This window comes from Sciurus vulgaris (genome assembly GCF_902686455.1).
Source record: "Sciurus vulgaris genome assembly, chromosome: 3".
Taxonomy (NCBI): Eukaryota; Metazoa; Chordata; class Mammalia; order Rodentia; family Sciuridae; genus Sciurus; species Sciurus vulgaris.
The window spans coordinates 122,573,819-122,596,294 of record NC_136463.1 but is presented as its reverse complement, the minus strand read 5'-3'; the positions used below and the strand labels follow the sequence as shown (position 1 = coordinate 122,596,294).

At 40.7% G+C, this 22,476-nt stretch overlaps 1 protein-coding gene across 6 annotated transcripts in view; it reads left to right on the top strand.

Annotated features, from left to right (window-relative positions):
* STK39 (serine/threonine kinase 39) overlaps positions 1 to 22,476 on the top strand; it is a 307,203-nt gene that overhangs the window by 82,838 nt on the left and 201,889 nt on the right. For all 6 annotated transcript variants that reach the window (XM_079131857.1, XM_079131858.1, XM_079131856.1 and 3 more), the window contains exons 6-8: positions 16,376 to 16,485; positions 16,751 to 16,852; positions 19,130 to 19,263. In XM_079131857.1, coding sequence (XP_078987983.1) covers positions 16,376 to 16,485; positions 16,751 to 16,852; positions 19,130 to 19,263 — 346 coding nt within the window. The remainder of the gene's footprint in view (positions 1 to 16,375; positions 16,486 to 16,750; positions 16,853 to 19,129; positions 19,264 to 22,476) is intronic.

Below are 22,476 nucleotides of genomic sequence, written 5' to 3'. Positions count from 1 at the left end.
TTTTTTTTTTTTTTTTTGTATTTTTTATTTTGAGACAGTGTCTCACCAAGTTGCTTAGGGCCTCACTAAGTTGCCGTGTAAATTGATTCTGCTTTAGGCCAGGGAACATATTTGGCACCGTCTTTCTTCTTGTTCCTTCAAGTTGAAACATACAGCATCCCTAGTAAGATTTTAGGAGGTGAGAGAAGCAATCATCTTAGGTGTCATGTGGCATAGAATGAAGCACAGTGTCACTGTACTCTTTCCAGACTGGTAAACTTCAGTTTTGATGTAGTGAATTAAAACCAGGGACTAGGATGGGGCTGTCGCTTAGTGGTGGAGTGCCTGCCTAAGATTGGCAAGGCCCTGGGTTCCATCTCCAGCACCACACGCAAACAAACAAAGCAAAACAAAAACACAGAGGACTGCCCACTCAGGGTTGAAAGAAAATGCTTTCCTTCCTATTGTATCCTCTGTGCTTAGGATGCCTGTGTGTGACTCCCTGATGATAAATTTGGATAGAATGCCTTGGTAAATGTAATAGGTTTTGCTACAATATGTGATAGAAGGGGGAGCAGCTGTTTGAAAATCATGCTCTTCCCATGGCATAGCCTTTTATTTTCTAATTTGATGCTGTGTCATGTTAGAGGAACTTAGTACTTTGTCTGGCAATTGGCTAAGCCTGTTGGTCCAGAATTAATGAGAGACACTATTTTAAGCAAACAGAAACTAATATCAAAAAAGTCACTTCAGAATGGTTACTGCAAATCTGTTTATTCTAGGATTCTTTTCAGTAGGGATCATTCCTTTATTTTTATTTTAAATTTCTGGTGGTATTGGGGATTGAACCCAGGGCCTAGTGCATGCTAGGCAAGTGCTGTACTTTTAAACTACATTCCCAGCCCTTTTTATTTTGAGACAGGGTCTTCTTGCTATCACTTAAGCTGGCCTAGGACTTGCTCCCAAGTAGCTGGGATTATAGGCATGTGCCATTATTCCCAGCTGGACCACTCTTATGGTATTGTAAAAATGTTGGTTTTGGCACATTTGATTTCTGAAGAACTTTCTAGACATGTAATGCTGTTTTATATATGGTAGATCTTATGCTCATTTTCACATCCTTTTGCCTTTTAGGGGTGTGTGTGCGTGTGTGTGTGTGCGCGCGCACACATATGTGCATGTGAGCATGCTGTGGCCTGAATGTCTGCCAACCAATCCTCCCAGAGCCATTGGTTGGAACCTGATCCCCAATGTGGTGGTGTTGGGAGGTGGTGCCTTTGAGGTTTGGTTTGGTTATAGGGGCTGAATGCTCACTGATTTGAATTAGTGCCCTATAAAAGAGACCCAGGAGAGCTGCTTTCTTCCTTCCACAGTATGAGAGAACATCAAGAAAATACCATTTATGAACCAGAAAGCAGGTCCCCACCCCCCCAATACTGAGTCTTCTGGTGTCCTGATGCTGGACTTCTTAGCCTCCAGAACTTTGAGAAGTACATTTCTGAACTTTATGTTACCCAGGGTAAAGGGTTTTGTTGTAGCATCCAGAGCGAACACAGACAGTGCTTGTGTGTATGCATGTGAATTTCCCATCCCTAGTTTTTCGTGACAAAGAAGTCAAATCTTGTATTAAGTTAAATAACCTAGAACTCTAGAAAGGTTTCCTCACACCTGTCTCAATGTATCTGAGCTCAGTTAAATCAAGGGATTTTACTGTTTAAGATTGGGATGACTTTGAGTAGCATCTGAATTTTCTGGGAGGGAGTTTATATTCTTATCAGACTTGAATACATTTTCAGCTTCAGTCTGCATCATAACTAAAACTGCCAGGAAAACTCACAATGAGACTTTCTTCCAACACCTAGCTATTATTCTTAAGGAGCCAGAGGAAGGAAGGTGTACAGAGTGATTGAGGTTTTCTCTCTGTGTCATCTGGGTTCTCTTCATGTTTCCTCTGTGCTTTTTGACCCTGATAAAATCACATGGATGGGAAGGGCTGGGAGTGAAGACTCAACACACTTCTTGTGTTATGGGGAGGAGAGGCTGCGGCTTTGAGCAAGGTAGCACAATCACCTGGTCCTCTGATGAGTATTGGCAAGCTCTGAAAGCACCCAAGGCATTCAAATCAGACAGTGTTGACAGCATCTCATTTATGAGCACCATGGTGCAGAGCATGGGCTCTGGTGTTGGACAGCCTGGTTCGGGCATGGTGTTGCTCCTTCTAGCCCAGTTTGCACATCTGCATAATAATATTAGAACACAGTTAAAACACATTCCACTTTAGAATTACTGTTATTGCTTTTGTATGAAAAAGAGAGTGGGCTCTTTAATGATTAGGTATGTCCTTGGATCCCAAGGAGATGGCTAAGGAAGCAAAGCTTTCGGCTTTCCATCTGACCTCCTGTCCTGTTGTCTTGTTCTTCTCCTTTCTTTGTCCCATCAGTTGTCCCCATATTACCAGAGTGAAGAATCTACAGGGCAGTTCTGACCATTTCATTCCCTTGTATAAAGTTTAAAACCGTAGTGAGTGAAATAAAGTCCTAACTCCTTAGTAATGGTAGAGGAAGGACTGCCAGTTTCCCCTTCTTGCCCAAAGTACTTCTGCTTCAACTTGCAGTGCTTCTGCTTCTGCTTTTGCTTCATGGCTGCCCTTCTTCACTTGGCTAACTTCACCTCACCTTTGGCCCCTCAATTCAGGGCACTCATTCCCTGCAAAATTTTTCCTGATTCTTTTCCCCATGCTCTTCACCATCACTGGGTTGATCCCCTCAAACTGGTCATTTCCAAGTGCTCTGTATATACCTTCACTTGCCAGGCTGTGACATTGTGCTGAAGTTGGGGTCTCCCTTTTCCCCTGTTCCCTCCAGACTGGATACTTGCCAGAGATGGAAACTGTATTGCTCATCTCCACATTCCAGATAGTGCTGGCAGGTGTTCAGGAGTTCTGGGTCAGTGTGATCTGACTGGAGACATGCTAGATGCCCTGCCTCACCAGCAGGCTGTGCAAATACATGTGTCTGTCAGTGGCAGAGAGCACAGATGTAAGGTCAAGCTGTAAGTTCAACTGAGTAAGCATGTATGTATATATATATATAACAGACTGGGTGATGGCGAGTGAAAATATTTAAAGTATTTAGGTACATGTACTATTGCATATTTTTAAGGCTGAAAATGGTTTTTTAATAAACATTTTTCATCTCATCTTGGGCATGCTCTGTCTTAGGCAGCTAGCAATTAAATGATTAATAGACTTGAGGAGTAAAGCAGAGATCATGAAGTAAGGAACACTGGGTATACCCAGAAAATAGAGTACACAGGCAAAATTTTTGCAGGGTATAAAGTGCTTTATGGTGAGCCAGAATACTTCTTTTGTGTTTCAGGAACAATTTATAGTTATGTAAATTATGGTTTAATGAATTAAGATAAAAGTCTCATATTAATTTGTTTTCTGGCTGAATTTTGGGGGTCTTGACAAACGGTGACATTTGGTGACTGCTGTAGCACCAACCAAGAATGCCATCCATTCTAGAAACTTGGCTTTCCAATTCATCTGCCCGCCATCAGCGAGGAATACTTGGGGATGTTTTGAGCAGTTTCCTATCCCTTAACAGCTGCTAGCAGTTGTTTAAGCAACAACATAAGGAAGTCTTACTGCGTGAACTCAGAGGAGAAGAATCACTTCACACTGCCCCCCTGCTGGAATTTGTCCTCAGCTGCGCACTTACAGCTGCATCAGGAATAGGCTCAAGCACTGGGTCTGTGTCTAGGGGGACCGGGGCAGATGCAACTTGCTCTTCTTCCCTCCCTCCTTCCCTTCCCCCTTCTCTTCCTCCCTCCCTCCCTTCCTTTGCCTGAACTATCATTATTATATTCAATTTCATATATTATCAAAAACTACAGAAGTCTGGGTAAAACACATTTTTAGACTTTCTGAAAGCAGAGCAATTTGACTCAGTTCTTCCCTTGATATTTTTTATTTACTTTTCTGTTTCCTGTTTGTTACAGTCTGCTCCCTTCCTGGTGAAAGGTGAACCTTAGGTATTTGGGTTTGGTGTCTTATGTGGTTTATTGATATATGTGTTGAGCACTAACTAGGTTCCAGGCACAGTCCTCTGAGCTGACAGAGTGGTGAGCAGTGGAGATGTTGTTTATTGTCATGGACTGTTCAAGTGAAACTAGTGTTAAACAGTTAACTCTGTGGAGGGAAATACCTATTTGTATGTATGGAGGGAAATACCTATTTTTGGGGCATTGAAGCTAGTCAAATTTAGATTATTTTAATAGGTTGTCATGGGGGTAAATTTTAAATATGTATTATAAATAGAATGGGTTTTGATCAGTAACACAAATTGCTGCATACATTCTGCATTGATTACATATTTTTTTGAAATTTAAATAGTGTCAGCATGTATTTATATTCCATGGTATTTAATTTAACCCTTGTCCTTGCAGAGTTCTCTTGAGGTCACAGTAGCCAAGGATTATCTAGTTAACTCCCTCCATCATTGATTTGTGCCCTGTGTCCTCAGCCAAGTCATTTTCTGGTCCTGGCTCATGTCACCTGTGAAATGGTACTCTCAGGCTCTCAATTTACTTCCAACTCTAAAATTGAACAACTTAGTACAAAGGAACTCTGTTGCCCTGATGCCCTCCAAAAGCCTGCTGTTCTCACAGTCTTTCTTGCTGCTTTTAATGGCAGGACCATCCTTCTGTTGAATTGGCCACAAATTGTGGTGTTCCTTGACCCTTGTCTTTCCATCAGATCCTATGGCCCGTCCAGTGTGTTAGTAAATTCTATTACCGATCACTTCTCACCACTTCCCCTGTTACCCTCTGGTCCAGGGCAGCATTGGCCCTTGTCTGGGTTGGTAAAGGAACTTCCTAAGAGGCTTCTCTTCCTCTGCCCTTACCTCTGTGTTTTATTCTCTACACAGCATCCAGAGGAATGCTGTTTAACTAAGCTGACTTATATCATGCCTATTCTCAGAACCCTCCAATCTCCTTTCTGTCTCAGAGCAAAAATCAAGTCCTTAAGGCAGCCCATAGGGCCTTACAAGATCTGTCCTCTCATTATCTTCTTGACCTCATCTTCTGATTCTTCCTTTACCTCACTCTGCTCTAAGTAACTGGGCCTCCTTGTCTTGCACGCTCCTGCCTTAGGATTTTTGCATTGGCTCTTCCCTCCATCTGGAATATTCTTGTCCTTATCTACCTCAGATCTGGGCTCAAATTTTGCATCAGTGATACTTCCATAGTCAACATGTGGTAAATTGCAGCCCTCCTACCCCAAACTCACTGTTTTCTGCTTTACTTTTTCTGACTGTGTATACCACTGTACTCTAAATCAGTGGTCACTGAGGTGTGCCCCTAGCAACAGCAGTCTAAGCTTGATAAAGATGCAGTCTTATGCTCTCCCACCTGCTGAATCAGAATAAAAGTAAGGCCAGCAATCTGAGTTTTAAGAATCTGATTTCAATGTATACTAAAGTGTGAAAAATGCTGCTCTATTGCTGTTGTTAGTAATTTTGCTTATTATCTGTATTAATCTTGTCCATTTCCCCAGCCCCAACTTAAATGTCCGCTCCACGAGGATATGAGTTTCTGTTCTGCAGACAGTCTCAGTGCCTAGAACTAGAAATAGCACTGAGTGAGAGCTTGGTACTGGGGATTGAACCCAGGGTCTTGTGCATGCGAGGCAAGTACTCTACCAACTGAGCTATATCCCCAGCCTGGTAAATAATTATTAAATGAATTAACAAACACATGTATTGGCCAGCTTTTCATCACTGTGACCCAAATACCTGACACAAACACTTGGAGGAGGAAAGGTTTACTTTGGGTCATGGCTTCAGAGGTTGTTCAGTCCATGGTTGATCAGCTCCATTGTTCTGGACCTGAGGTGAGGCAGAACATGGGGGGAGGGTGTGGCAGAGGAAAGCCACTCATAATGTGACAGCCAGGAAGGAGAAAGGGAGGGGGAGGAGGAGGGAGAGAGAAAGAGGGAGGGGCCAAGGACAAGATACAGTCCCCAAGGGCACACCCTATTTTCTCCAACCATGCCCTATCTACCTGCAGTTTTCACCACCTCCCAGTAATCCACTCAGATTATTAATCCACTAACTGGATTAATCCATTGATGAGTTCAGAGCCCTCATAATGCAATCACTTCTCTAAAGCCCCACCTGTGGACATTACTGCTTTAGGGACCAAGTCTTCAACACATCAGCATTTGGGAGACATCATCCCAGATCCAAGCCATAACAATATGGCTGTATGGTAAGGGTAGATTAAAAGAATACAGAGAAACAGAGTTTAATGTATGATCCTCATCATTTAGTGACCCTTCATTGTTAGTTTTAAATACAAAGTTCTTTTTATTATTGTTTTGAAAATCTTCAAAATTATGTCATTCTCAACTAATCGTTCTTGAAATTTTGTGAAAAGGATGTCAATTGTCTCTTTAAATATTTGTGTTATCTGAGTTGTGTTATTTTAATCCTTTCCCATTGGAGCAGTCTCTTTCAAGTGTACAGATGGGCTATTGTGGTTCAATGGAGGCTTCTGATAGCAGAGCTAGTTAAGTGGAGATTTGTATGAAAGAGACCACCTGCAGGGATATAAATATCACATTGGAAATTTAGACTTATTAATATTTGATCTAAGTAGCTTGTGCCTGCTTTTGTGGATAGGCCAGCCAGGAGCCCCTGTTGACTTCCAAAGCATGTCCTTGACTTGGGAAATGATAGCACCTGTAAAATACACTCATCTAGTGGTCTCCTTACAGTAGATCTGACAGTTTAGCAGAGCAGGCCTCACAGACAAGGGACTGATGACTGCTGAGCACCTGTGGACTTGTTTGAGGTCATTCTGAAGGTCATAAGCTGATCCCTCTCAGATCTCCTCAGACTTTCCTTTCAGTCCTTGCCAATAGGCTCCCCACCACCACCTCCCCTATGACTTCTAACTCTATACTTTTTGACAGTTCACTGCCCCAGGGCTCAGTTCCTCCAGCTGTCAAATAAGAAAGGTTGACAACATGTTCTCCAAGGACCTATCTTGCATCAAAATGTTCATTAGCTGACACTCTCAGTCCTGTTTTAAAGAATTCAGATCAGAGGATGATCTTGGTCATAGAGGGTATTAAGCCAAATGTCTGGCCTGTGGCTAGTGTCATTAGAGCATCTTTAAGATATCCCTCCTACCCACTGGGGAGCCAGAGAATCATGGACATGTGATTTGGGAATGATCTTGGTTTTTCCTTGGCTCTCAGTAAGTATCATATTCAATAGCAAGTTGACCACTAGTGACCTCTGGACCACGTGTATCAGTGTGTGATTGGACTTAAGAAAGCTAGCTTGGGACTCCAGCCTTCCAGCCACATTTGAAGGAAACTCGTTGATGGCAATGTCTAGAACCTACCCAGCTGAGGCCCCAGGCATGTGAAGGCTTACCTGTTGGTGTTTTTCTTATTTTTAAAGATGAGAATACATCTTTAGGGAGTTAAAAGATGATGTCTTCTGACTTTGTTCCTTTTTTGCTGTCAGAAAAGGCTGTGAAATTGTCATTCTCTGATGTTTCAGAGAAAATCAGAACTGCCTGTCCCCATTCATCAATAGGAAACATAGATTTGTCCAGACCAACTGATTAGTGACTTTCCAGGACCCAGACTCAGGGAATCCCAAAGGATGGAATGGGTGGATGCCTTGGACACCATACTGTGGGTGGGGGTGAAGCCAAAAGAGCCAGACACGGCTTTGGAACACCCCTGGCTTACAAGGAAAGAACAAGCAGGATGAAAACCAGGAATCTGTCAAGAGGCTCAGAGGAGGTTGGGTTGTGAGTGAGGGTGTCAGAGGACTGTCTTTGGTTTTGTCTGGTCCTCCTGAGCAGGACAGATGGTGTGTGAGTGATTGCTAATGGTAGATCAGGTGCCATCGTATTTACTGAATCACTTAAAAAGTGAGCAGATCCAAGGTTTTTGCTCTGATAGGATAATGATACCACTCTTGATTCATCAGAGATCTTCACTAGTGGGAGAGAAAGCAGTTATACTGCAGACACATCTGCTCAGAATGATGTTTACCTCCCAGCGTCTTCTCTCCCTGTGTCATATCATCTCCCTTGAGCAGCCAACAGTGAAGGATAGTTAGTAAATGTTGGGATTGTGAATTATTTTCATGTACTTACAAAAAGAATTTTATAAAAGTCTGAATATTCTCATGAGGCATGTCATGTGTATGGATTTGTTTGTCTTACTGGACATACTAGAGTCACTGGGTTGGACATTTCTGTGTGGAATGTGACACATTTTGTATTGCCCTTGTACTTAGTAAAGTACATGTCAGAGACTACATGAATGTTCATACATAAATTATTTTTTTCTGCACTTTCTTTTTGTGGCTGTGGTTCTCTTCGTCCAAGAGGGGAAAGAGGGAAGCTGTGTAGTTGACTGTGCATTGGGGTCTTCCAGACATCATGAGTCATGTCCTCTGTGCATTGGGTCAGTTGAGGTTCTTGCTGCAGTGCAGATTCTGATCGTGCAGATTCTGATCCTGCCGCTCTGGAGTGGGACCTGAGATTCTGCATGTGTTAGGCCCCCAGGGGAGTGTGGATCCCACTTTGAATAGCAAGATCCCAGACTAGAACATTGAAGATATTGCTTTCTCCTATTTCCTGGAAGTGTATTGTTCTGTTTTTGAGTTTGTTGGTAAGCGTTGCCCCAAATAGCAACAATTGGCAAAAAAAGTAAATGATACTTTTATTGCAGCATGTGCCCCACCCCCCTTGAGACATCTCTGCATTTATTTGTTTTGCTTTCTGCCTCTAGCATTAAAAGCCTTGCTTAATACTGGAGTTGTTTTAAAATCTGAAATAGCTCTGTGTGCTAAACTATTGTGTGTGTGTGTGTGTGTGTGTGTGTGTGTGTGTGTGTGTAGTGTGTGTTTCTGATTTCTACTAAGTTCTTTTAGGGATTGCAATGACTTTGGCTTTTGCAATGTCTAAGCAGTTAGGAGATCCCAAGAAACCTGGCTGGCCTGGAGAAAAGACAGGAAGCAGGAGTAAGAGTTAGGAAGCCCTTGGATGTACATAAAAGAGTTCTTGATGAGATTCAACAACAAAAATGTTTGGTTATCTTCCATAATAAGAAGTCTGGGGCACTTGGTTTCAGAGTTGGTGGAGAGGCCCAGGGAAATCCCAGCCATCACGGGCTCTTCCCTGCCTTCCCTCTGCACCCCCAGTGGGAGGTTTGATTTCAGAGTGCTTCCTCAAAGTAGAAATGTATGTGGTTCCTTTCTACTCCTGGGTCTTCCCTTTGCTGCCTCTTCTTTTCCTTTTAGTCTGATGCATCTTTGGTCAGGACCCCAGAGTGTCTCTGAATGAGGGCCACTTATGCTATACCATGTGTGTCACTGTTTGCCCTTCTGACAGGCTCAAGTTCACAGTGTGCTGAAATACCACTGTGATAATAGAGAGAAAACCGCTGCTGTGAGTGAGGTGGCATTATTTCAAGAAGGAAGCCAGCGCAGTGAGTGTTGGTGGCTCTCATCCCAGGTCTTGCCACATCCTGGCTTGGCCCTGAGGGCTCTGTGTTCTGCTACTTGCCCTGGGTTGTGCTGAGTTCTACTGAGCATGGCTCAGGTACCCAGAGGCACAGAGTCCATCTGGACTTTTCAGGCATCCACAGGGCTCTCTCCTGCCTCCGGTTGCAGGTTCCCCCAGCAGGAGTGAAGGAGGGCACAGCTCCCCGTTGCCATTCAGACTTGCCCTGAGGTCTGATGACATTTCCATGATGGCAAGGCTCCAGGAAGGTGAAAAGTTGCTCCAATTTAATTTAGGAACACAAATAAAACAAGCAACCACTGGTAGACAAAGACTGAATTTGATTATTTATTAAAATAATAAAACCTGAGAGATGGTGATCTGTGGGGTTAAAGTATGTGACAACTGGGTAATAAGCATTGCAGTCCAAAGGAGATCATCTGGAAGCCTGTTGCTTCCAATAGACAAGCTGAGTAATGACCTGGGCTGAGCTTCCTTGTTATTTTGTGCCTAGGAAGGAAAAAGTTCAGACCAGAGTGCCATGACCAGATCTGGACTTTAGAAAGAGCAGGACAAGGAGGCTGGATTGCAGTGAAAAAAGACAGGCCTCTGATTCTGCAACTGCACTTGATGTCCAGGGCTCTCCTTGGTTTGTGTGACTTCTCTCTTGCCAGGGAATTCCCAGGGGAAGAAGGCACTTCCAGTTCTGAGTGTAGCACAAAAGCACACTCCTGTTGATGTTCAGGTCATGTAGTAGCACTCTCTATATTTTCTCATATTAGCTGTCACTGGGAGATCAGGGTTGTGTCAGAATTCTGTCTAAACCTAGGTGGTACACACTGTTGTGTGCTGAGCAGCAACACTTAGCTGGCATAAGGTCCCGGTACAATACAGAGTGAAAAGAATGAAATATGTTATTGAAAAATACTTAGTATAGTCTATTCCTAATAGAATTAAGAAAATACTTGCCTCTGCTTTATACACATTGTTGTGTGGTTTGCATAATGTAAGTCACAGTGCACTTCTTGACATGCTTCTTGGGATTGCAACATTTTAATTTCAAAGAAAACCTGTGATGCTCCCAGGAGCTCAATGCTGGCAGTGCTAAGAATGGTCCTGGGGGTTTAGCAGTATATTTCAGTTTTGCCAGTGAAGTCTTGAGAGTCTCTCATGAGAAAGAAAGAAAGGGGGAAAAATGCTTGGGCAGCAAACCAAATTATAAAGGGATTGTTTTTGATGATATAAATATGACATTGAGGATTAACCAGAGAACCTCAAACTAGTTTTCCTGAGTTGAGTAATTATAATTTGATCATTAATCAGGGAAGAGCTTAGAGTTGTGGACTGTTAACTCCATCATCCTATTTTGAACTTCCTTTCCATTGAAGAAAAATACATTGAACTTTCCTGAAAGGAGACTGTGAGCTAAGGGGCTAGCTCCCTTTTTGAAGGACTGTGGAGTTTTTTCAGACTCTCAATAATTTGCTCTGTGTTCCTTGGCAAGTCATTTGATCTTTTTATACCTTCTTCTTTTTCAATTCCAACATCCACTAAGTTGTCCTATTTTCTCAAGAATTTGTGTGATCCTTCCCCTTACAAGAGTATCCCTTCACATACCGGCCCTGTTGATTTTACTGCTGGGTTATGGCTGCGGTCTGCCCTGCCCTTTCCTTTCCCGAACACCTCTGCATGGTTACTTTTCCCACATTTTCTTCTCTAGAGAAAAAGTGCAACAGATTCCCTTCCCTGAAGCTCACACTGTGGTTGGTTCCTCAATGGTCCTTCCCAGTGCTTCCTGACTCTATAAAGGCATGCCTTTGGGAAAAAGAGGCCGCTTTGTTGCCAGGAACTCTCAGGACTCCTTAAAGTGACTAGGGCTCTCTCTGTCTCCCAACCAGCCTCTTACAGCACTGAAGGAATGACTGTCTCTCTTAACCCTTTTTGACTTCGTTTAGTAAGTTCTGCACTATCAAACATCGATTGTTATTCCCCAACCAAATGTTGAATTGACCTGAAGCCATTTTTTTTCCTTGCACAATCCAGTTTCCTTTTCAAAGATAATTGTAGATGCCATAGAAATTTAAGGTAGGTGAGGATTTTTCCTTACTCATGCATGACCTCCTTCCTAGACTTGAAGGAAATCAATTTTCAGACTCATTTTGCCTTGACTAGTAAGCAAGCCCCTGAATGATTCTCACAATTTGTTCTGTAAGCCCAAGGCAATCCCAGCTCTCTTTCCTTGTAGGCGAATGAGAAATTCACTTGAGGCATACAAACCAGGATTCCAGGTGCAGTTTTCTTTTGCCCTTATCTTTGGCATCAGGAATCCAAATACATGAAGAACTGGTTAGGGATTTAGTTTATACACGGGCCTGACTAGATCCTTTTATTCTATACATGCAGGGGTGGGGAGAATGTCTAAAATTTTTAACTGCTCTCAGTATGTTGAAACCTTTGTCTTCGCCAGTGGCAAGCCCACTTCTGACCTGCATCTTGATGCTCAACAGGGTGTTGTTCTTCTTAGTAACGATCCCTTTTTGACATTTTGCCTGGATCATACTTGTCTGTATTCAGATACGGACAATAGAAATATTTCTAGCAGCTGCCCCGAATCAAGTGCTACCAGAACCCCTCAGCACTGGGCATTCTTGGTTAGAAGACCAGCTGACCACTTGAGTTATGGGATTGCCAACGTAAAGTCACTCAGTATATGTTGAAGTATTTTAGGTAAATTTTAGACATCAGAACAACACAGCTGGCAGTCTAGTTTTGCAGACTAAATTAGTCCAGAGAAATTGCTTTCCCAGTTTCTTTTTCTTAAGTTTTAATGGATTTGTTGCCAACAACAACAAAAACAGGAGGTTTTACGTAAAGATTCTTATGTCTGGCTTCTCTGGGAAAACTGGGAGATCTGGGGATACCAGGTCCACATTTCCCCTATGGCGACTTTCTTCTCCAGCTGTCTTAGGCCTGAATGGGAGGGTGTTGAGAGTGGACTCCAGGGCCCAGCACTGACTTTACTGAGATCATGTCAAGTGCCTTGATCACTGGGCTCCTGCTGCTGGTTTCAGGACCCTCCTCCCTGCTTTATATTTCCTGCCTGGCCCCTGTAGGTATTTGAGTTCTTGACCCTGGCAACTGTCAGACAGTTTTTCTTCTTGGCTCCACACGTGTGCTTTGCTCATGCTGTGTCTTTGTCTGGAACTCAGTTCCTGTTAGGCGTGACTGTCAGATCTTCACCTCATTTTCAGGGCCAGGTCTAAGGCCCACCTCAGTTACAGTCTTTGACCATTATAGTCATAGCCCCCATACCTTTACGCAGACAACATAGTGTTAGATTTTACATCTTTTGTTGTTGATTATTTCATGTCTTATCCTACCGAGATGGTAACATTTTTATGGTTGGGAAACATATCTTTCTCTCTCTTTTTCTTTTCATCTATCTCTAAAAATTGCTAATGCTGACCCCTCATCCCACATGCATCATTGGTTAGAAGGCAAAGAACAGTAACTTATTGACCCACCTAACAGTTATTGTAAGGAATATTCATGCATGGTAAAAAATAAGCGGGAGACTCTTCCAAATATGAAAGTAAAATAAAAATAGGTGCAGGTAAGAACCCTGATGAGGAAACAGAAGCCCATAAAGGTTAAGTCCCTTGTTGGAGTCACACAGCTGGGGAGTAGTTTAGTCTTAGGTGTGAACACTGTGACTCTCCACCTTTGCTTGTCACTGCACACTGTCTCCTGGTGGATCTAACACTCTTAAAATCAGATAACTATACCTCAAAATCCTGTAGATCCTCCTCAAGGCTTAGCATGGAAACATAAAAAATAAAGCAAGGAACAGTGTTGTTCAAATGGTACTTGACAAATTAAACAAAGGTGATGGCTGTGCATTGATGGAATTGCAAGGTCAGGATGCCCAAGCTGCTTATGTCATTCAGAAGGACGTGCAGAATGCCCTCTGCTGTTGGTCCTCTCCACAGTGGACAGGATGATGAACACCATGTGCAGTAGCATCACTGGTGAGGCTAAGCAGGCACTGGGGTCAGGAGTGGAAAGTAAGCAGCTGACCAGGGCTGCGGTTTCAGTGTCTGGAGCTGGGAGTAGTGACTGGTGAGGTGGGAGAGGAAAGGGGAGTCAGGCTTATGTGTTAGGCTAACACATTTTGACTTCATCCTGAGGGGAGTTGGAAACTTTAAAGACTTTTAAGGAGGGCTCGGGTGTATGCCAGAAAAGCCTGGTTGCTGAACCCTGGATCAGGGGAGAGCAGGCAGTGAGGACTTAGGAGACTGCCGCAGGAGCTGTGGGGAAAGGAAGAAGTAGATGGGTTCAAAACATGTTGGAGTTCTTTCCTTACTAGGAGGATAGCTTCCTTAAAGCCACTTTTATTACCCATGTCCTCCAGTTGTCCTGCAGGCAGGAAGATGGGCTGGCTAACTGTACACGGGCCTTTGATTCCATGCTGCTAGAGAAGCACTCCTGGTCTCTGACACAGTATTCCCCTTGGCCACATAGACATGCTCCTTGGGAAGCAAGGGTGGCTTTCACGGTACTGTTCTGCCACCCTGTTCTCACAGTCATATGTAAGCTATCTCAATAGAATACACCAATTTTCCTGTTGTACAGGCACACCGTGTACTTTGGTCAAAATGTTCTATTCCTCTGTACATATAAATCCTTCCCTATACGCATTAGCCATACATAGGAGCAAACTGTATTTATTCTGTTCACAAGAGCAAGTGGATGTTAGGATCGGTGTTTTCTGCTTCTGGAATTTTTGTTCTGAGCTTTAAGACATTTAACCATCTGTTTATAACTTTAAAGTGAATGTTCTAAGTGGAGGCTATGAATAAATATGTGAATCAGGAATGATACATTGCAGGGGTAATGTCAATAATGAAATGCTACTATACATCGTGCTCAGCTGTTTTGCCAGCCTTTAAAGTATCTAATGTAAGTACATAGTATTTTTAAGGAATTGAAAAGATATCTAATGTTAATTATGGATTTTTATAAGAATTATGGCTTCCAGGAAGAGACTTTAGGGCCCAAGGTTGCTTTAGGTACATTTAGATGAATCTATTTTTTCTTAAAGCAGCCTTTACCAATATCCATAACTGTTCATAGATTATATATATTTATTTGTATTGTCATGCTATAAAATAATTTTAAGAAAAAATGGAATGTGAATTCATTGAACTTAATATTTTTGGAAGCATTTTTGTATTCTTTTTTCTCTAGCCAAAATAGTAGATGCCTACAAATGATTCAGTTCATCTAATTCTCTATAAGAGGATGAATTACATCTTCTTCTGCCCACAAGAGACTTGATTGACTAGTTTTAGAGATTTCTAAAGGCTTGTTTTCTGATGACAACATAAGAATTTAAAGAGTTTTAGAGTTGGACTTATATATGCAAGTTAAATTATATGGCCATTAGTTTTTCAAAATGTACTTTTGCTTAATATTAACATCACAGTAGCAGTTGGAACAAAAATTCCATTTGTCAATTTTCATTTCCTTTACTTGTAATTGAAATCCTTTTGGGAATAGAGCATATTTAAATGTAAATAAAATGAACCTGTCAACATGTTTCTACTTAGGGAACTGGTTATGATGTATTAAATCACTCAGTTGCTTAACTTAATATTATAGGCCTAAAGCAAATGTTAATACATTTTGATCTTGGTTTGTACTTGAGGTTGTTCTTTGGTAATTGCTGTCATTCTAACAGTCAACAAAGGGAACTGGCAAAGGAGAATTATATCAAAACAGTTTATAGGAGCCACATTCCATAGTATTCTGTGTGGTATTGAGGTGTTGACTACCTGTTCTTATTACTACTTACCAGTTCACTATCCAGGGGTCTTTTACTTGGCTATTACTAAGTACACTAGTCCCAAGTAGTTGGTACTTTAATGTATTAACTACTTTGACCTTCATGCAAACATGTACTTATGATTTCATGCATTAATAAGCACCAGGTGTTCTCTTCTCTGTTGTCATATATAAGATAACTCTCACAGACTTGCTTGTCTGCATCTACAGTGTGCCTAATTAATCTCACACAATGAACTTTACAATAGGTGTTGAGTGTTATTTTGATTCTATAAACCATTCCATCTGTATTTAAGAAAATTATTCAGAAAGCAAAAATTAGGAAAAAAAAAAAACAAAAAACAGTCTTTGATGACTGAGCTTTTCCTTTGTGTTGATTGCTGCATGTGAACAAACCTGGACTTGTTGGCTCTGAATTCAAGGGTTTGTGGATTTGCCATTACGATTTTGCTAAGGTGTTGGTGAACACTGTCAAGGTGAAGATAGGGGAATGTGGAAGATGGATGTTTTTCATCTTTTATTTTTAAAACAATACCTCTCTAAGCATTGACAACTTGGAATTAAAGCAGCTAGAAAATCATAATAAAAATATGAAAAGGAACCATACCACATACCATAGCACATGGTTTCACTTTTTCCAGTGATAATTCTTTCAAATGATTTTCTAACATGAATCTTGGCTAAATCTAAGACACTTTATGTTTAGGGCTTTGGAAATGTATTTATATTTTCGTTGGTATTGTAGTTCTTTATGATACATTATGACTTTTGATAACTTACAAGTAGAAACATACTGATGCGCAGCTCTGGGGCTGGGACTTGCTGACCCTTAGGTTGCGAGGGATAGTAGATGACAGGACCACCCTCTTGAATGACAGAGAGCTCCAGGAACATGTTTGTGGTTATTTCTTGCTACTGTAATGCTTACCAGAAGAGCTATGTTCAAAGAGTCAGAATTTATAAGCAATAATATCTTACACAAAATAATGTTGATTTTTTTGTTTTTCCCTTTCAGATTTTGGGGTAAGTGCATTCTTAGCAACAGGGGGTGATGTTACAAGGAATAAAGTAAGAAAAACATTTGTTGGCACCCCGTGTTGGATGGCACCTGAAGTCATGGAACAGGTAAAAAAAATGATAGAGGTTATCTTGGTTGATATAGTACAGTTAGCACATATCATTAACACACTAGCATTTCATTTACATCAGTCACTTTAATAGAATGCATATTATAACGTTGACTCAATTCCTGATTGCTAGATCTTAGCAAACTGATTTGAAAGTTATGCATAAACAACTTTGGATTTCTGACAAAATATAGACTTTGTGATGTGTACCATGCCTGCTCCATCATTATGGTTTTTTGTTCCCTGTCTGTTTTCTTTCTTAGGTGAGAGGCTATGACTTCAAGGCTGACATGTGGAGTTTTGGAATAACGGCCATTGAATTAGCAACAGGAGCAGCACCTTATCACAAATACCCTCCCATGAAAGTAATTACTGTTGGAAATAATATGTCGGGTGTGAAATGTGATTGAATGGCATCTATTCTCTAATTCTCTTGTACATATTTATTTTTCTCTCAGACCTGAGGAGAGTGAATGGAGGGATGCAGTCAAGTTGAATGTTGTCTGATTTTCTCAGTGGACAGAATGGACAAAAAGTAGTACAATTCCCAGCTTTGAAGCTTGATTTACATTCTTAGCACAGACTTGAGGAAAGAATGTGATCAGATTGTTCGATAGAGGTCTATAGCTGTGACAAATACTGGTCATTAATCTTTTGAGAGCAGCCTAATCCCAGGTCTTCAAAGAAAATCTAATAATAGATTGTGGTGATGTCATCTTTGCAGATGGATTTCCCAGACTTTAAGATCCTTTTTTTTTTGTTTTTTCTTCAATGATCTACACCATTGTCACCCCTGCCCTCATAGTGTAACATTGGTAGCTCCTCTGATGTGAGTGAATCACAATGCTTTTACAAAGCAACATGTACTTTGGATACTATTTTCAGGACTTTGTTGTTCTTTTATCAGGCCCACCTCATTATTTTTCTTAGTTCTGAGATGGTAGCATAAGGGCTAATTTCATCAATTGGATTTTGTTTTGAGGCTGAAATAGAGTGGTAGAAATTATGAAGATATTTTTAAAAGAATATGGTCTGTGGTTATTTCATGTTTATTGGAAAAAATGAGTAGAATTAAAAAAAAATTTAGACCAAGGATAAATAAGTAAAATAGCTTTACTAATATAAAGGAAGTAGGGACTGGGAATGTAGCTCCAGATAGAGCATGTGCTTAGCAAGTGCGGGCTCCAGTACCCCCTGCCCTCCATAAAGTAATACTTTATTATTGTAGAAAATTTGGAAGTAAAAATAAGAACAAAGAAGAAGAATGACCATCTATTGTCTCATCAGTCACAGAAAATCTGTATTAAGGTTTCAGTGTAGTTATTTTCTTCGTTTTTTTATTGTTTGGTGTATGGCATTGAATCCACAGCTTCGTGAGTGCTAAGCATGTGCTCTACCACTGACTACACTCCTACTCCTCCTATATATATTTCTTTTTATATTTTTAACATGGTTAAGGTTTTAGTGTGTGTGTGTGTGTGTGTGTGTGTGTGTGTGTGTGTGTGTGTCTCTGTCCACACCTGATTCTTAGCGAATATTTAAGTTGAAATGACCCTTTTGAAGATAAAGCACTGAAGTCACTCTGAGGACTTTTTCTTCCACCCAGTTTTTCTTATTTTCTGTCTTTCTCATTGCTTGGTGCTTCCATCTGAATCCAAAGTGGCATTTGCCATCCCAACCTGAAGCCCATTAGGACAGTTCCCCAGAATCTGCAGTCCCCCACATTCTGCTCTTGGCTATTATCCACCACAAACAATAAACTGTCACTTTCATCCTTCATCTATTCACACATTTGAAAGTGTTTGAAAAGAGTCTTGACATGTATAGCATTTGCATAAATTAGGACTGATTTATGCATTAATGAGGTTTACTCATTTTGTAGGTCAACAGTTTTCTACACATCCTACTTTTTGAAAGCAATTTTGAAGTTAGTGTGAAAGAGTGGAATTTTTACCTTTGTGATTAGAAGCTGTGTTTCATTTTGTCCTGTCCCCTCCGATGTAGCATGGCCTTTTGGTCTTATTATGGTTTTTCATAACTCAATTATAGTCTGGCTATCTTTCAGTATCTTGTTTTCTCAATTTTGCCAGGGCTTTTTAGCAATTTTCTGTATGTTTCTCTCTCTCTCTTTCTCTTTTTTTTTTTCCTTCTTAAAAGGAAATCATGTTACCTCCTGGGATGTTGTGGTTTTATTTTTAGGTTTGGTAATATGTTACAGAAGCCCTGAGAACAGGCAGTTCCTTGCTTATGAATGGCCTGCACACATGAATGTGCCTTTCTCTCCCCTTCACCACCCTCTTTCCCAACCAGCTAGGGCTGGAGCTACGTGCTCCTTGAGGCTCTATGGGAGCCAGTTCTCAGAAAGCTCTGTCCCGGTTGCTTTTTGGAGATCATTTTTAATATGTAGAGCGCATTTCGTAAGTTCTGTCAATGGAATAACATAAAGGTTAAACGGTACATGAACAAATTTGTTGAGGGAAATTAATACTTGTAGCATGCAACTTTTGAAAAGTTAAAACTCTTTGAAAAGCATGTTTGTACCCTAATTAAGGAGGATCTTTGATGCTTTTGTAAAAAATGACAAATTCCATTGTAGCAATTGCTGTACTGAGATCCTGTCTTCATGCTTGTTTCTGCCACAGGTGTTAATGTTGACTTTGCAAAATGATCCACCCACTTTAGAAACCGGAGTAGAAGATAAAGAAATGATGAAAAAGTACGGCAAGTCCTTTAGAAAATTACTTTCACTGTGTCTTCAAAAAGATCCCTCCAAAAGGTATGTCAAACTTTGTGGAGGAGTTAATGACCTGGTTTGAATCCTGACAAAGCTTTGTTTGTGGATGGGGAGAGGCTGCGTGAGGACACTGGAAAGGCACTTCTAGTCTCAAGGGAACCCTGCTCTGGCCCCCAGATTTCCATCCTGTTAGGGGAAGACAGCATCTGTCCAAGGGGGAGAAAGAGTAGACAACCCGGAGGCAGCGGAAAATTTTTGTTAATAAGATTCATTGTGCTTGTTAGGTGTGGGCCCTGTCATCAAAGGAAATGAAGTAAAACCGAAATCAAAAGAAATTGGCAGTGCCTTATTCAGAAGCTGAGCTAATATTCTGCACTGTAGGTTGAGCTGACCTCTCAGGATTTGAATATCCGGCTAGCTCCAGTCTAAACCAGGCACAGCTATTGAATTTTGCATGAGTTTCCTTTTAGTTGCAGAACAAGTTGTTTGTGCTGTTTAAAAGATTATCAGTAAAGAAGATTAAGGAGATTTTTACCTAGAAAGATTAATCCTATAAACAGAAGCAAATGGCTTTGAATTAACTTTAGTGTTTTCCTATTTATTTGTGGGTTATTGCCCTGCACTCTCTTGTGTCTATTGCTGATTTCATTTCTTCCTTCTTACATTCTGTGACTTTGAAATATCCTGGGTAGTGTTCTTGTAGCTCAGTGCTCTTTTTCTTTAAAGCAGAATGTTAACAATGTGTACCACACACATGCCTTGTCTGGAAAGTTCCTTTTGTAAGGACTTGGTTGCGTGTGGTGTCATCCTCATAGACCTGGAAAAGCTGCTGTCCACCTGAAGTCCACCCTAGCCCACTCAAGGATCCTACTTTATATTTAGATTTTAAAATGTAGTAACTTGACTTCTCTTCTGAAATGTTCTTTCTCAGGGATGGACCCTCCTGTTAACAAATGATTCCTTTATTCTCACCTTAATTGTCATGGAACTTGTTAAGCCATTTAACATTACACAGTAAATTCCTATGTGAGCCAGGTTAGCTTTTTCTGGATTAAACACATTTTGCATGATGTTTTAGAAGAGCAAATAGTCAAGAAGACTGAAAAGTTCAGCATTTTGAATTTATTTATTGTAAATAATGCTATAAGCTATTTCTTCTCAAACATTTCAGTTGTCCTTCACGTTTGTTGCATAGGACTCATTTCCTCAGTGTTTCTTGATTTCTTGTTGAAGTTATTTCTTTGCTCCTTTTGGGTAGAAATGCTCCTAGATTGCATTTTTGACCCTCAGTGTTTGCTTGTTTTCCCTTGTGTTTGGTGTCATTGGCAAAACTTTTGATGTCACCAAGAAGACAGAGTTTGACTTTTTGTAGCCCAGTGAGAGAGAGAGTTACTTGTTTTTCCAGTTAGTTCTGCATTGCTTCTGATGGTCTTTAATAAGAGTTTTGAAGTTGAGATCCCACCTAGTGGTTGTGATGCAGAATGTCCCCTAATTCTAGTCTGGTAAGCACATGGTTCTGTAAGGGTGAAATTGTTGCTGTACTTAATGATGGAGCAGTATATTTCTTTAGGAGGTTTCTAATTTGGTCAAAATAAATTAGATTGACATGCAATGTATTTAACAGACCTTTTTATTTGTTAGTAATCTTGAAAAGGTTTTCCAGGTTTCATATATTGTATCAGCTGAAATATCAGGTTCTATGTCATAAATAAGTAAATAAATAAATAAGTAAAATCCTTTAGAAAAGTGCCATATGCCATGTGTTCACATTCTTGTGAAATCTTTCCCTTAGAGTACTTAATAACATTATTGATGCACAAAGTGTTAATTGCTTAGGCATTTTCTGTGTAACCTAATCTGCCCTTATGATTGTGCAGTTGTTCTCCAGAACCAGCAATTATAGTCTCTACTAGAGGTGTATTCACTTCCTGAGATGCTCTTTATTTTATGGGAAAGACACAGATTGGATAATGTATGTGAGTTAAAAGAACAAATACACAAACACAATGATTCAGGAAATGTGCCAATGGAAAAAAGTTATATTGTCCTATTATTTTTTTTAAATAAAATATGTGTTTCTTACTAAATTAATAAGGATTTAACTGCATGATACAATTCTGAAATTGTGAATATTTCAGTCCCCTGCGCCTTTACACATGCCATTCAAGAATTCTTGCCCTCCCTCTTTCTCCACCGTCTTTCCATCTTCAGTTCACATGGCACTTCCTCAAGTGGCATACATCTTGGTGGGATCCCAACTCTTTATTAGCCTCATCTTCCTGAAAGTCATTTCCTGGTTGGTACAATGGGTCTGTAATACTGACTTCACAGGCTTGCCAGAGGATGGAATAAAATCAGGCACATAAAGCAGGCAGAGATGACACAGTTTCTGGGAGTCCTTAAATGCTCAGGAAATTGACATTGCTGTTTGTTATTTGCCTTTTTTTTCCCCCTGACCAAGTGGAGCTGCTGCAACTTTATGCAATAATTACAGTGTGCTGATGACATGGCTTTTGTAGCATGTACACGCTTACACTGTGTACATGTTGATTTACACACCCACATTGTCCATGAATTCATAAGTATGTTAGAAGAAGGACCTGTGCTGTTCATATGCACAGTGCCAGGTCAGTCTTAGGTACTCAATGCTATTTCTTGAACACCTGGAAATGACTGGGGGTTTGAAATTTGGGGGTGATTTGGGCCTATTGAAAAGAGTTTCAGAAACAGAACCAGATTCAAGTGGGTTGAATATTTGTTGGAAACTTTGGGGTGATTTTTATTTCTGTTGCCTTCACGTAGCTCATCTACCTATAACCTGAAAGTAGTTGACTGGTAGCAAAGCTCTGGTGTTGCTGAGAACCTTTTGAGCAGTGAGCAAAAAAATATCACAGGGAAACAGTAACTAGGACTCCTTGACTCCTGTGTAGGAGCTCTAGGTCTGGCTGTAGACAGCTGTGCTTTTTGTCAACCTTGAGAGCTCCTAGGACTTGCCTAGTAAGAGAGAGAGCTGGGGTGTTGGAACCCTTTGCTTCTTGGAGGTCTATGTGTTAGCGTAGACACACGGTTACTTATATTTGTGTAGCAGAACATCTTGCTATTTAAAAAGTGGGCCATGATCTACAGATTACATGCTTTGTGTGGATGACAAACAATAAATATAACCAATATTTTCTTTGAGCTATACAGTGGATGTCATATAGATTTAATTTTTTAGAGAAAATTAAGAATTGAATATTTCTTGGGGGTGGGGAT